General features: G+C 34.1%; 1 protein-coding gene across 5 annotated transcripts; it reads left to right on the top strand.

Annotated features, from left to right (window-relative positions):
* Positions 1-2,878: 2,878 nt before the first annotated feature.
* LOC105632478 (RING/FYVE/PHD zinc finger superfamily protein) lies at positions 2,879-15,396 on the top strand. 5 transcript variants are annotated; one of them, XM_037641241.2, is made up of 12 exons: positions 2,879-3,607; positions 3,857-3,898; positions 6,300-7,280; positions 7,974-8,059; positions 8,181-8,275; positions 8,374-8,673; positions 9,337-9,843; positions 9,968-10,739; positions 10,852-11,082; positions 11,171-11,295; positions 12,538-12,818; positions 14,062-15,396. In XM_037641241.2, exons 1-12 carry the CDS (start codon positions 3,536-3,538, stop codon positions 15,100-15,102), a joined length of 4,533 nt encoding a protein of 1,510 aa, XP_037497169.1. In that variant the 5' UTR covers positions 2,879-3,535; the 3' UTR covers positions 15,103-15,396. The 5 variants fall into 5 exon arrangements, with proteins under 5 accessions (XP_037497169.1, XP_020534377.1, XP_012070252.1 ...); XM_020678718.3 differs by having other exon boundaries at positions 3,821-3,898; positions 8,380-8,673; XM_012214862.4 differs by having other exon boundaries at positions 3,821-3,898.
* The last annotated feature ends 507 nt before the right edge of the window (positions 15,397-15,903 follow it).

Below are 15,903 nucleotides of genomic sequence, written 5' to 3'. Positions count from 1 at the left end.
TCCGTTTGGGTATTTTTTGTTTTTCTCCGTGTGTTTGACTGGTCAGCTATCTCTCGTCTTTAATTTTGTGAAAGTAAATTTCTATCTAGTCCTTCAAGTATGACTATAATTATAATTTTCTCTTTTATTTGATAACCAGTGTACAGATTTGTCCTTAAACTAGTTAATTCTTCTGCCTATAAAATATCATTACCCTTTACTCTCCATATAGCTTTATTATTTAATCCAGCAATAACAATAAAGATACTCTTTTTTATTTTGAAGGGAGTTAATTATTAGTTGGTAACATTCAAATTGAATCCTTTCGTTTGACACGACCAATGATATGTTTCAACTTTCAAGAGTTGCAGAAAGCCAAAATATAGTTTTAAATCAACATAAAATGTTGGTCCATTTATCCTGACCTGGACTGGACATTCCTTCCAATTGGAAAAGTGTGATCAGTGTCCTGTTGAACTTAGAAACTGGGTTGATCAGAGTTCAGACATTTGGATTCATAAATGAAAACAAACAAGTTAGAAATGTTATAAAACGAACTCGGCCTAACTCATTCTCCAAAAGTGAATTCAAAATATATGAAATGTGAAATTTACATGTAAATATATCTCTGGTGGCCTAACATTAAAGCAAGGCAGGCTTTGATACTATTTATAAAATGAATCATGTGTAACTCACTCCCGAAAGTTAGCTTAAGAGAAAGAAAAAAATTTTCTAAATATTGTATTTTATCCAAACCAACATGGGATAATAGATAACAAGTAATTGAAAGATTAGGTTGTCGTCATTTTCAAATATTGTTCATCCATACATTTATAGTAATGAGCAGAGCAGTTGCTTTTTCTCTTATGACAAAATCAATTCCATCCGATGGGTATTACCAATTTGAAATATTGTGTAAAAAAATTCTTTTTTTTTTCTTTGGGTATGAAAAATAAATTATTTTATCAACATGACAGACCATCATTTTATTAACAATAAATTTTTCATAATAAAATATGATTAGACTCGGGTTATATGTTTATATAAATTAATCATAATAATACTTTCTAAAAATCATTTCGATTTTACTTTTCTTTAAGTAAAAAATAAAAATATCATTTTTTTTATAAATATTTTTCATTGTTTTCGTGTGCCAAATTAAAATATTCCTGTTATTATAGGATGTAGACAGTATATCAAATTAGAAATGCATGCCATGTCTAAAACGTGTAACGTAGTTAATGGACTATCCTAAAATTGTAATGAACCTTTGGCGAAACACGCCAAGGTCTCAAGATAGACCTCTAGGATCCACGTGTCATCAGACTAGGCTAACCACTCACCGCTTAGTCAATACAATTGCATGTATCACGAACCACACGTGCCAATCTACAGTTACCATATGTCGCACGTGCGACTAGACACGCTCGAGTTGAATATAGTAGCCTAAGCAGCTTTCCAAATTTAAACAAAAAATAATAATAAATAAATAAATGAATTTATGCTACTTAGTATTTATGCTCCGTTACTATAAATAAATTTAAAATGTGAAATTATTTTGAAAATAAAATTTTCATATTTGGAGCAAATTTAAAAATTAAAAATTTATTTACTTTTAAATTTAAAATATTTTTAACATAATAATTTTAAAAGGCTATGAGGATGAATATTTTATAATAAGATTTTTAAGTTGTTTAATTTTATAAAATTTATTTGAAAATTCAATATTTTTGTTTTAGAATATGATTTAATTATATTTGAATTCATAGAATTGAATCTGTAAGGTTGAATTCATTTACCAAATACAGAAAATTTGGATATATAAACGAATTCCACAAAATTATTCCAAACATTTTTTGCTCTTAATTATTATTATTGTATAATATATTAATTAGTTTTAAATATCTAAAATATATCATTCAGTTTATAATCGTTATTCTTATTTAATTTTTTCCATTAAATTATAACAATTTTAACATGTAAAAGTAACAGAAATATTAAAAACATTTCCATACGAATTCTTATCCATTTAGAAATTAGCAAAGTTTCTAAAAAAAAAAAAAAAAGAGTAATATTAAACAAGTGTTTATTGGTTGAAACTATAATTAATAGTTATATATTATTATTATTATTATTATTATTTTTTAGTTAACATATAAATATTTTATTTCCATGTCAATCGGGTATGATTCAATTGATTTTCTTTCTAACCACTTGTTTATAATAAATGAATTCCACAAAATTTTGTGGAATTAATTTATTGATTTAAAATTTTGTATTTGTTACTAAAATAAATGAAAAATTAAAATTTACAATTTCAATTCTATATATTTAAATATAATTAACCGAATATTCAATAAATTCTACAAATTTAAACTTCAAAACTTTAAGACAAATATCTTCATCCACTTAACGTTTTTAAAAAAAAATATTATTTTTAAATTTATTCTAAACATGAAAAAATTTACTTATAAGTAAATCATATCTAAAATTTATTTATAAACCAATTCAATCCTTTTACATCTATCTAACCTATGATTTGGCATGCCATAATATTTAAAGTTATTAGATTTCAAATGAAAAAGAAAAAAAAAAGTAAAATTAGACTTTATTAATTTATTCCTCATATTAAATTTAAATATCAAAATCTCCATATTTTGAATAATATATTTGGACTCGAGACATTGTGTAACATTAAAAAAATTTAAGAAGTTAAATAATACTATATTTTTAAAATTTAAAAATTAAATGAAACATTAAATCATAATAATCTATTTTAAAAATAAGGAATAGAATAAAATAAAAAACAAAACCTCTAAAATTGGGAAACAGCTGACCAAGGCAAGGGGGAAGTCCCTCCATTAAGAATTGCAAATCTATCTATAAAATTTATTAATTTTCCAGGAAAATAAAGAGGAGAGGGAAAGGAAAAGTATCAGAAAAATTCATCTAATTCTAGAGATAGAAAGAAACAAAGAGATTTGCCCTCACTTTAAATAAAATATTTTTTCTAGAGAGAGAAAATAAATAAAATGATATATAAAGAGAGAGGCAAATTTGAGCTGAGAAGGAAGCAGGAAGGTGTTATCAATTTTCTTGAACTGAGCATTTGATTTCAGAATTTCTCTGCAGATCATAGAGAGAGAAAACTATATACAGGGGGAGTGTGTTCTGAAAGAGATTAAATAATAATACTAATAATAATAGAAATAACTATAATTATTAATAACAATTAGTATTTTTACATTTATGTGTGTGTATGTGTGTGTGTGTGTGTGTGTGTATATATACACATGTAGGTGTATATTTGTATGTCAGATCCTCTTGTAGCAGGAATATCGTCTGATTGTTGGTTTTCCTTGTTTTTGTAGTATTAGATAGAGAAGAGAGAAAAACCTAGATAGAAAGGGGGTTGTAGGATTGTGTTACGTATCGTGTTCAATTTAGGATTGAGTGTGGTGTTAATTGGGGAAAACATTAGAGCAATTTGTGGTGATTGAAATAATTTGGATTTGATGTTGGTGGATTGCGGCGGATTGTGTCGGTGGTGGCGGGGATGGCAGCCGAGCAAAGGGAACGGAGCGTGGAGGAGCTATACAATGCGACGAACTTGATTGGAAAACCAAAGGCATGTAATTAGGGTTTTGTTGTTTTTGATTAATTTTTGTGTTGAATTTCATAAATTCTTATTGGATTACATGTTCAATTGATTTCTGTTTTCGAGACTCTCAGTTTTGCAATTTAGGTATTTCAGAATTGGCTCGATTATTTTTTGAGAACTTGACGATTGAATGAGAGATTAATGAAATAGCGATTGATGTAGTATTGACGTGCTTTTTAGATCACATCAGTCTTGAAAGGGAGTTATCGCATGCAGGGGCCAGTAGAGGAAACTGAACGAGATATTGAGAAGAATATGGTGAGATAAAAGGGTAATTTACATTCTGTTGTTCTATCTTCTTTCTATCTCTTCTACTCTTCCGCTGGGTTCCTTTCACTCATTACTCATGAAGTTATCATGAATAAAACAGAATAAAATCTGGAGATTAAGAATATTTCGCAGTTGGATGAATCTGCTTAGGTTATGGCGTTTTCATTTCTGTATTCTCTTTCTGGAATTTATAGAATATGTGAATGGGCTTTGGCACTTTTACAAATTGTACTCACTGGTTAATCTTTTGAAGTTGCTAAATGTTGTTTGGATGACAATTTCGCTCTATGTACTATAGTTTTATTGAAATTAGAGGTTTATCAGGTGAGCACAATGAATCATTTTCCATGTTGAACGTTCTTTATAATCTTAACTCTAGATTAATATTGCCACAAATTCTAGTGTAGCTTGCATAACCTAAGGTTTCTGAAGGTTACAAAGGGAATAGGTCACCATTTGGCTTATTTGATTAGGAAAAGAATAACTGGTTTTGGGGTTTAGTTTGGGGGAAAAGAAAAATATTGGTTTCTCTGTTAAAGAATTTTATGTAGAAAATGTAGGAGAATCAATTACCATAGCTTCTATCCACCATCACAACAACTATTATGATTGTAAATTCTACTGCCATTAACATTACCATAGCCGCCTCTGTGGATGCATTTGTTACCAGTATCACCACAACACTATCACTTCAACACATGACAACACTGTTATAACACCATGCGCATCATCACGGAATGCATTTACATCACTGTCACTACTGGTTACCATCACCAGCACTGCTACATTTACCATCATGACAATCATTCAAAAAGTACCACCAACTCCTTCCGCCCTCCCCTGCCAGTACCTGTAAAACATATCACTACCATTATTAATATCATGACTATCATCCACTACTACGACAACCAAAATTTGATGCCTTTGCCAGCACCTTTAACCACTATACAATTATCATAATCAGTGCTAATGTAATTAATAAATTCGTAACTTAATTTTTTTTAATTTTGACTTTTAGCTCTTGCAAATGTGGTTTTTTGTGAGATCTTATTATTAATTTTTTAATGTTAAAAGTATTCAACTTTTAGATTTTGAGCCTTACGCTTTTCTTTCCAGGGTCCCTTGTAAAAGGGGTTTTATAATGGGATGATAAACATATTATAGGTTTTAATTACATCCTTTCTTGTAATGATTCCAGTATGAGGTGTTTTTCTGGCTATATGAATTTGTTTATTTTTTGAAGAGAATAAACATATAAATAATTGAAGTTATTTCTAAGAAGAATTAGGCACACTTTCTTTGACAATGGCTCAAAATTTTTTACTTTGGGAATCCCTTTTCCTTCCTTGGGAGTTGATAAAGACAACTCTCCAATTAACAGGAACTAGAGCCTTACCATTGTTAGTGCATAAGGGTGCAAAGATGAGCTCATAATGAAATGATGATCTGTACAGCATTTTTCTGCATTAAGCCTTCATTTAGTTCTCTTTATTGGCCCTTCTTTTGATATTGGTAAAGAGAATGTTCTGCAAAATGTAGAAGAATCAAGGAAATTTTGAGTTGATAGTCCTGCCTGTTGGAACTTAGAGACTGACAAGCTTTGAGATTACAGCTTTGCAGTATCAAGGCTTTCTTTTAAGTGGTGGCGACATTTAATCCAAAATGCAAATTGCTTGGATATCATATCAGATGTAAAATTAAAACGAGCCAAATAATCTTTTAAGTAAATATGTTTCCAAATTGCACAAAGAATTTTGGGAAGGAGAATGGACCTTTCTTTTCAAGGTTTCCTCGAAATAAATGGTTTTGGAATTATCTTCTTATCAGGGAGTACTACCTATGTAAGGCATCTATTACCCTAAGGTTACCACTACATCAAATATAACATGGTGTCTTTCTTGAAGCATTTTGTATTTTCCTTGTTTTATATATAAAATTTAGCCATGTTGTCTGAGAAACACTTATGAGGCTGTAAACCGTAGGCATTGCTTGATTTGAACTGGTTACAATTTTTATGACAATTAGATTATTTTAAAATGACTATTTATTCCCCAAAACTAATCTTTGGTTTGCAATCTGGTTTAGTTTCTACAAAACTTTAGCTTTTTTAATGTATTGTGAAATGCATATGAGTCTACTTTATTATGAGAAGTTGATTTATTATCCCTGGTAGCTGTTATTTAATGCTATTAGCTTGGACTTGGTCTCAAATAATGTCTTTTGAGTGTTTGGTTCTATTGGTTTTGCTTTTTGTATTTTAAATTATGTTGAAAATTTTTAGGGAAGTTTTTTCTGTGTTAGAATATGTAAATATTGTTCACAGGAATATTTGAACCTGAAGATCAAGATTTATTTCCTATCTTCTTGCTTGTTTCATTTTTTATTGCAGTTATCATCTCAGTCTGAAAAGAGATTAGGAAAACCTTCCATGAGACGGAAGGTTCGTGCAAGAGTAGAGTCTGGGACGTGTAACGTGTGTTCCGCTCCTTGTTCATCGTGTATGCATCTTAAGATTTCCTGTATGGAATCAAAGGACGATGGATTTTCGGATGAAACCTTTCGTGGAACTGCAACAAGTCAGAACTCTATTAATGAGGATGAAGTTTCGTGTTTTAAAGATAGGGCTTGTGAAGCAAGTAACCTTCTCAGTGCCAATTCAAGTCAAGATTCTTTATCTGTAAATGCAGAAAGTAAAGTACATTTGAGGTGTTCTGATACAGTTGATACCTCAGTTGAGTCTAAGATGCCTCTGAAAGTGCCCCTTGATGGAACTGTTGGGGTGGATAAACTTTCTCCAAAGCAGCAGTGCACTTTAGCAACTATCTCAAATAAAACTATCTCAAATAAGAATGAGTATCCCAAAGTTGTAGAAGGTCATGATGATAACATTTCATGCATCAGTAGAGCTAATGATGTGAATATAGCAGAAGGTTATCATAGCAATAATGTAGACAGGAAGAATTTATCTAGTAGTTCAGCTTTAGTTTGTAGTTTAGGATCAGAAGGAACTGGAAAGACAATAATTTCCCCTAAGCCAGAGTTGTTAGAGACACTTCCAAATGATGCATGTGCTGGCAGTAGCTCACCAAAGGTCCAGAGCAGGTGTACGTCCTCCAACACAAATGGAGCACATTTGGAGGAAGATGCAAAGGTAGATACTCCTAAGGTTTCAAGTCAACTTTTTCCAAAGTTAGAAGTTGATACCAAAGACGACAATGGAGACCCACCAGATGAAAGATTTAAGTGTCCTGTCCAAGTTGATCGAGATGAGAAGTTGAATGTGTCAGTTGATTTACCTGATTTGCAGGAGGCTGCTTTGCAATCTGTATCTGGTGATGAAAGTGACGAGTCAGAAATTGTGGAGCATGATGTAAGTAATATGCACTTGCATGGTCTTTTTGGAAGCTTGAGCTGTCTTTGCTGAGTTATTGGAATTTTTAGTCGCATAATATTTCCAATTTGTGTTCACTGCATTCTGGTTTTGTAAAGCTATTTTTAGTTGCATATTTTTTCCATCTGTATATATGTTCACACATTTATAAAATGTCTATGTCAACTCAATATATATTATTTAGCAATGGCAATTTTTGAAGGGAGAATGACTTCTGAAACTTAGTGGTGTAGGTTTTGGAAGGTCTATAAAACAAATTTCTTGGTTTATTGATTTTCGCCCTCTGTTCTAGTGCATATTTTCTGGCAATCAGGTCTGTGGGATTCATTGAGGTCTTGGGCTAATTATGGATTTTGGTTTATCTTATTCGTATGGTGTCTGCCAATAAAGCAACATTTATTCATTTAGTCAACAAACTAACTCTTGAAACTTCCTTGCTTGATGCGATCAAATGTACTGTAAATGAAAATGGAAAATTCTTGAAATGAACATTTATTTAGTATAAGTTCTTTGAATTAACATGTTGAAGAAAAGGGTATTATCTTGCAATTAATAGCTTCCAATGTCATTTACAATATTAAAATAAGGATGTTGCTCTTTCTTCTGGTTGTTTCCTTTTTCTGGGGATTTTCTCCTTCCCTTTCAGCTGAAGCTATGATATGTTTGAAACAGGTGAAAGTATGTGATATTTGTGGTGATGCTGGTAGGGAGGATTTGCTTGCTATATGCAGTAAGTGCAGTGATGGTGCAGAACATACGTAAGCATATATGATCTTTGACATATGGTTCTTATGTTGTTGACTTTTATCGGTTCTCTGTTCTATCAAATCAGATGTTCATACTCAAGCTAGTCTTAACATATTTGTTGTTGTTAACCAGTTATTGCATGCGAGAAATGCTTCAGAAGGTCCCAGAAGGTGATTGGCTGTGTGAAGAATGCAAGTTGGCTGAGGAAACAGAAAACCAGAAGCAAGGTAAAGCAGAAATAATTGAAATTGTTATAAGAAGAATTGCAGTGATCTGTATGCAAAGCATTTGCATTTTTTAACTCTTTGTAAAATTAATTCTGAAGGTTCAGATGCTGAGGGTAAAAAATCTAGCAGAGCAGGTGCACAGAGCTCCAGCAAGAGGCTTTTTGAAACTATAGAGGTCGCTTCAGCTTCAAAAAGGCTAGCTATTGATACAAGTTTTGGATCACCAAAGTCATCCAGCCCTAGCAAAATAGCTGCACTGTCTCGGGATAGTTCATTCAAGGGCCTAGATAAAGGGAAAGTAAAACCAGCTCATCAAACATCTTTAGCCAATCACTCTACTATTGATAGTCCGGAAATTGCACGTTCTCCTATTGGTCCACGTCTTCGAACACCCAAGGGTAATGAAAATAACTGTCTGTTACTTGTATTTATGTCTTGGATGTGGAATTTTGAAATGGTGTTTGTACTGAGATTAATTGATTTTATGCCAGTTTATGATTTGTGGTCAATCCAACTTTTTCCAGAACTGGTTACTAGATATTATATATATATATTTTTTATTTGTACTGAGATTAATTGATTTTATGCCAGTTTATGATTTGTGGTCAATCCAACTTTTTCCAGAGCTGGTTACTAGATATTATATATATATATTTTTTATTATCACACATACAACTAGGTCTATTTCCTTTTTTTGTCAGAGAACAAAAATGTAACATAGTGTAATCAGTATTTAAGTTTAAAAAAAAATGTAAATGAGTATTTAAATCCAATAGACTAGCATAATTTATATGAATAGGCTGCTATCTTAAAAGATTTAATGAATATTTAAATCCAATAGACTTGCATGATTTATATGGATGGACTGGTATCTTAAGGTTTGTTCGGAGAGAATTAGATTGTATGAGAAGTTGTAAGGTGAAGGTTTTTGGACCTGGTGTGATTTACATATTGATATATATAAGCTGGATGGAGGCAATGGTTTTCTCATTCTGATTTTTATTATCAATTGGTTTTATTATGGCAACACCAGCATCCGTTAATTGTATTTCTCTGTACAGGTACTTTATTGAAGTCCAATTCATTCAGCACTATAAATTCCAAACCAAAAGTGAAACTTGTTGATGATGTTCCTCAAAAGCAGAAGGGCAATAGAGAACTCGATATGAAAGAGGGGACTGCCAGGACGATGAGCAAATCTATGTCATTTAGATCTGTGAATCCAAGCCGTTCTGGTGCTACTGAGTCAAAAGTTAAAATGCTTTCATCAAAATATTCTCAAGCTCAAGATATAAAAGCACTAAAACAAGTGAAAGAACGGAATGCATCTGAAAGTAAGACTTTGGCTAAATTGGATCGTCCTGTGGGTAGTTCGGGGACAACTAATTCTCACATCTCTACGCTTAAAGTCAATCAAAAGCTCACTCCTCGTGGTGATAATGTTGCTGTATCATCTACAAGCAATAACAAAGAGCCAAAGGCTTTGCAATCTGATGGTAAATTGGGTGGCTTATTGAGATCAACCAGCAGTATAGCTCGTAAAAGTGCTGAGCTTCCTATTACTTCTGGTATGATCTTACCGTCTCTGGTTCTCTCTTAATTTTTTCTTCTACAAAGCTAGTTTTCCATCCTCCGCTTCTCCTTTTCTTTTTGGATCGGGTGAAATCAACTTTTTATTATTTGCTTTTACAGTTCGATCTTCAGCTATGAATGGGATGTCTAGTGCTTCTATTGAACAAAAGTCAAACCAAGTTATTCCAAAGGATGAACCCTCTTCCAGTTCTTCTTGGAATGCTGAGAGACAGTCCCATAATATCGATGAAAATTTACAAGGCTTATCTCGGTCACGGGAATCATCAGATCAGAGTGAGAAAACTAGGGAGAGTTCTGTTACTCGCTTGAGGCCTGCTGTGACTGCTGGGCTAAAAAGTGTCACCTGTCAAAAGTGCAAGGAAATTGGGCATGCTGCAGAGTTTTGCACGATTTGTAGTCCTAGGCCTTCTGGTACTGATACATCTGCTGCAAGAATTGTTAGGGAGGACATGAGCAAAGGTAGTAAGTTGAAAGCTGCAATTGAGGCTGCCATGCTTAGGAAGCCTGGAATATTCAGAAAGAAGAAAGAAATTGATCAATCTGATGGCTTGTTGTCATCAAATGTGGATGTGACTTCTGAGGCAGCTTCGCATGATCAGTTTTCAGTTTCAAATAAGTTGAGAAATATGATTTCTGATGAAGGAACAGATGAAGGGCAAGCAAATATTGGTCTGAGTTCGTCTGAGAGTTGCAAACAGATGAATATTAATAATGTCAAGCAGCTGAATGTGAATTCTGCAGATATTGTTTTGCCTTTAAAAGTTGGGGAAGATACAATGGTCCCTTCTGGTGGAAAACCCTGTCATTCTTTGACAGCAACACCCCTTTTTTCAAAGATGTTAACCATCCCAGAGCATGAATACATCTGGCAGTAAGTTTTTCTTCCATGTGTATGACTAGGCATCATGTTTTCCTCTATTCTCTCATCTCCATACATGCTTGTGAAATCGTGTTCTAGGTGAGATTTTGTTACATGCATGCAGGGGGGCCTTTGAAGTGCGCAGAGGTGGAAGACTACTGGACTTACATGATGGAATTCAAGCGCATTTATCAACTTGTGCATCACCTAAAGTCCTAGAAGTAATGAATCAGTTTCCCCAGAAAATCACTGTGGATGAAGTGCCTCGCTTAAGTACATGGCCAAGACAGTTTCACGAACTTGGTGCCAAAGAAGATAATATTGCTCTTTATTTCTTTGCTAAGGATCTTGAAAGGTAAATATGGGTGCAATTTGCTCTTTTCTTACCGAAAGTGGTTTCTTTGATGTATATGACCTTTTTAATGTTACTGATTGTGGTACAGTTATGAAAAAAGCTACAAGAACCTGTTGGATAACATGATTAGAGGAGATTTGGCATTGAAAGGATATTTTGGGGGTGTTGAATTCTTAATATTCCCATCCACCCAGCTTCCTGAGAAGTCCCAGCGTAAGAATGTTGTAGATTTATATTATTCAACTTTGTTTTTGGAATAAATAATATGGTAGAATTCGTTTGTTATTGTTATGTTAGAAATCATGAAATTTTTGAATCTCATAATCTCAATTAATGGTACTTTATCATTAGCCTAAATTCTGTAAGAACCAGTCGAATTTTGAAATGAATTCAATATTTTCTGATTAGACTACCTCCCCCTCTTTCAATGGTCTCAACAGCTCGCTCTCTCACAAAGTTTTAAAAAACTCTAATTTTAGCTTGTGAGCCTTTTTTTGAGACCTCTTTTGCTTCTCCACTCATAGTAGATTAGGATGGTGCTTAAATCCAAGGAACTTGAGGGGAGTGAAATCCCAGTTGCATTGCGATATATGTTAAGAAGAGAAAGTAGTAAGAGTTGATGGTTATGAACACATGGATGGTTGATCATATTTCCAAGCATGTGGTAGAAAGGGCTGTTTCTTGTTCTTTTGGACAAAAAAAAGGCCCCATGTAGTGAGGAAAGATGGGTAGCTTGTAACTCAAATTTAAGAAATAAGGATATACATTGAATTCAACTCTATGTTTGTTGAATTCATGTGAAATTCAATTAAATTTCATTCATTAATTTGCAGCATACCAAACATCACAATTCATTTGCAAATAAATTCTGCTGTGATTCATTTTCAGAATACCAAACATCAAAGTATTTGCAGAATTGCTTCCAAATGTAGTGTTGATTTTTGTTGTGATTCATTGTAATAATTCCTTGATAGGATTGCATACTTCACACCTAGGGATTTATTCCTTGGTGAGGCAAACTGGTTCTCTTGTGGAATGATGATACTGTGAGACTGGTGGTATAAAAATATTTTATCCATATGCATTTATATAGCATGCTATGTTTGCTGTTAAATTTCATCTCTGTTTTACTTTGTGTATCATTCTAGTAATTGAATATGGAATGTTATATCTCAAAGTTAGTACCCCCTGATTTTAAACCAGCTGCATGATCCTCTGGTGGCTCACTGTTGTTCAGCTGGTCCTTTGGTGGCTCACTGTTGTATATTCCCTGATTGTGTTCTTTTTTGCCATGATCCTACCTAATTGTTTGCCTCAATTCAAGAAAATACTTAGAAATGAGTGGACGAGAATTGGCAGTATTTTATGAGATCTGATAGTATTATGGGAAGAAATGACATAAAATTTAGTACACAACTATGGTAATTTCTGATGTTCATGATCTATAATTGGCAGGCTGGAACATGCTATTTTTTCTGTGGGGTGTGTTCAGGGGAAGGAAATCCAATTGTTCAGATCCGGCAAGTAAGTCAGTTACTACCAGTCCTAATGTGGTGCCAGTGGACATGAATGGTACACACAAGCCATATAATTCACTGAATGGGGGTCTTGATAAAGCATCTGGTCCACAAACAAGCTTGGAGCAACAAGATGGTAGACTCAACTCCGAATCCTTGCCAAAAAATGCCACAGGCAGTGAACTTTGGTGCTCAGACATTAGATGCACTCCTTCACAGGTAATTTTTATTTTGTTTCTCCAGTCGAGAACAGATTGGTGCTTGATGTTCTGTTCCTGTGCTCATGTGGTATTTTGGTAGATTGGCTTGCATGATTGCACGCATGCTTTTGCTCCGCCCTTTCCCCCACCACAACAAGCCCAAAAGAGAGAGAAAGATGTTTGAGTTTTAATCTTTAATTTGAATGTGCCTATACAGCATTTTGGCCTATCTTGCAATGAATAACTTGTTTTATGTTTTGGTCATAATTAGAAGATTGGTGGCTTTTTTAATAACATTTTGGCTTTCTTTATAATTTGAATGTGTCATTTAGTGCATGCTATTTTAGAAAGTTGGATACTAGATCAAACTTGAATGTGTTTTCAGTCTTGATTTCTGATGTTTATCTTCCTAATTCTTGTTTTTTCTGCTCATTTTTTAAGGCTGATTGCAATTATTTATGTTAATGGCATAAAGCATTTGCGTGCGCGCACGCACACACACACACACATATGTATGTATACACACACATCATCATCATCATTGTCATTGTCATCATCATCATTATATGGTGTTTGCGATTGCTTGAATTATTGTGGCTGACTTCTATGTTTTGGAAGTTTATGCATACATTTACATATTTCTATATTATTGGTATTGCAGTATTGTTTTTATAATAGCCACCTGCAGAGGATGGCAGCTGTTATTGCTGAAAACTCCCATGAATTTTTTTCAATAATTTACTGCTGGAAGCATCATATGGATTTGAAAATGAGACGATTCTAAAGTGACTTTTGTTTACTTTTCTGATTCTATTTACACAACCATATAATTGAAGCTACTGTAAATTCTTCAACTTCCATTGTTATAGTTCCTAATAATTCATTTTGTTTGATGCTAATGCCTAATTAAATATGGCTTTAAGTTGTTCCTTTCTATTGGAGATCTGTTTCCAATTAATAATGGGGCATGAGCTAGTAGAGCAGATCTTGTATTTTTCAGGTAACTGGAAAAGCCCAAAGGCATTTAAGCCTTCAAGTGCTTCTCGGGCTAGGAATAAGCTATTATTCAGGCTTTTGCATTTACAGGATAAAAACCTGATAACAACACAACCTAAGAATAAGCTATTATCAATACACAAGCTAATACCCTTCTTCTTTCTCTGTTTTGCATTTGCATGTTGCTCATGTATATTGACCTCAATAAAGCTTGTCGGATCTTCTGTTTGATGTTACTCTACAATGCTGACCCATTCTTTTCACAGGAAGAAGCAGCTCTTTCAGAATGTAGGCTGGATACAGAACATAAATCGTCTGTTCAAGCAACAAGATCCAATAATGGTTCTAGTAGCAGGGAGGAGATCCAAGTGCATGTCGATGCCTCATGTATGAGAGAAGACTCACCATCCTCCAAGGTTTTCCAGGCTAGTAATCAAGATGAAAGCATCACAACAAGTGTCTGTGAGGAGAAAACAGTGGATAGAATGGACAGGAATAGAGATGAGGTTAAAGTTGAAACGAATCTGAATGAAGATTCTACAAGTATGGATATAGAAGCTTCCTCAGGAGATCTAAGCATCAAAGGGCTTGACTCCTGGCAGTCGAATAGCAGGAAACGCCCTTTCTTGGATCTTTCAGAGACAGCCCCTCAGACTTTGAGTAGTACAGGACAAAAAATGCCATGGGATACGGTAGATGGAGAGAGTAGTATCGGCAAGAAGCTGAAGTCTGGTTGCAGTGAACAATATGCGTGCAGCAGTGTGAGAGGGGGGAATCGTTTGGGTGATGGTTTTACTTCACAGATATGTGACTTGGGGTCGAGTTCCTTCATTGAGGAAAAAAGCTGTGACAAAGCTCCTGATGAGAAAGTTATCCTAGAGGATGTGGGAACAACTGAAAGGTACTTCTTTCCTGTGGATTCACATCGTGTAAAAGATTTTCAATTGGGGGGCAACTCCATGCCCTGGAAAGAATACTCATCAAATGATGAGGATCAAATCCATGAAGAGGTCCCAAATCTTGAGCTTGCTTTAGGTGCCGAGACAAAACCCCCAAACAAAGGAATCCTGCCTTTCTTTGTTGGAATGGTAGAGAAAAATAATACCCAGAACAAGACTCCAGATAAAAAGGTGACAGATAAGGAAGAGGAGGATGGTGTCTCCGCTTCCCTTTCCCTTTCTCTTTCATTCCCATTCCCTGACAAGGAACAAACTGTCAAACCTGTTTCAAAATCAGAGCAGCTCCTGCCTGAAAGGCGCCATGTGAATACTTCACTGCTCCTTTTCCGGGGCTTCTCAGATAAATAGGCCCACAGTGACTTTGTCTGTATATTAATGTGCACCAGCACCACATGGATGTGGTAAAAATGTACCTGATCATGTACGATGATCGTCCATGGGCTTTCCATCTGTTCATACCCCACACAGGATTTACTAATAATTTTTCCTTTTTTTTGTTGTTAGCATTTCTGTTTTCGGAGTGCATAGTCACGGCTGTTTGTATATACAGAGATTTTAAGCCGGTTAAAATGAACCATGAGATATTTGCAGACCCAATAGCTTAATGACGATGCTGAGTATCAGTTATATTTTGTCTTTTCATATTATCTTTGCTCTCTGATTTATTTTCCTTTTTCTTTTTTTTTTTTTTTTGTTTCACTGGTATTTGGTACAGTCATCATGTTTGAACTGTTCATTGCCAGGAAATGATATTAAAAGATGATGCTTTTGGTTGTGGGAGGTGGTAGTAAACCTTTGCTCTACTACCCTTCCCATCTTATTCTCTTGCTGCATCGGGTTTATTGCTTTTCTTGGAAGGACTGTTGGTGCTGTTCGGGCGCTGGGATTAACACCTGAGGCATTCTATTTTTTTTGCCATTCAAATTGAGATTAGAGGTTCTACTGATGGTTACAATGTATTTATGACACTGCTCTTTCCTGGTATAGTTGCAAGGGTCTGTAGTTTTGTACTAGTTTATATCCTCTCTTACAAGTCTTGATGTTGTAGCTGCCTGTCTCCTGGGAAATTTTGCTGCACTAGTGTAAATGTAAATTTAATTCCTTGACCCCTTCTTGCTCCTTTGGGTCAAGATTATGAACTCATCTTTT

This window comes from Jatropha curcas, chromosome 2 (genome assembly GCF_041381405.1).
Source record: "Jatropha curcas cultivar XTBG-Jc1 chromosome 2, XTBG_Jcur_1.0, whole genome shotgun sequence".
Taxonomy (NCBI): Eukaryota; Viridiplantae; Streptophyta; class Magnoliopsida; order Malpighiales; family Euphorbiaceae; genus Jatropha; species Jatropha curcas.
This window is presented reverse-complemented; position numbering and strand designations above follow the sequence as displayed.

What these genes read in the sequence shown, in the direction of transcription:
- LOC105632478 (XM_012214862.4), top strand. Translation starts at nt 3,536, where the DNA reads ATGGCAGCCGAGCAAAGGGAACGGAGCGTGGAGGAGCTATACAATGCG. An exon ending in ACTTGATTGGAAAACCAAAG is followed by an intron (nt 3,608 to 3,820) that starts GCATGTAATTAG and finishes CGTGCTTTTTAG; the next exon opens with ATCACATCAGTCTTGAAAGG. An exon ending in GAGCATGAATACATCTGGCA is followed by an intron (nt 10,740 to 10,851) that starts GTAAGTTTTTCT and finishes ACATGCATGCAG; the next exon opens with GGGGGCCTTTGAAGTGCGCA.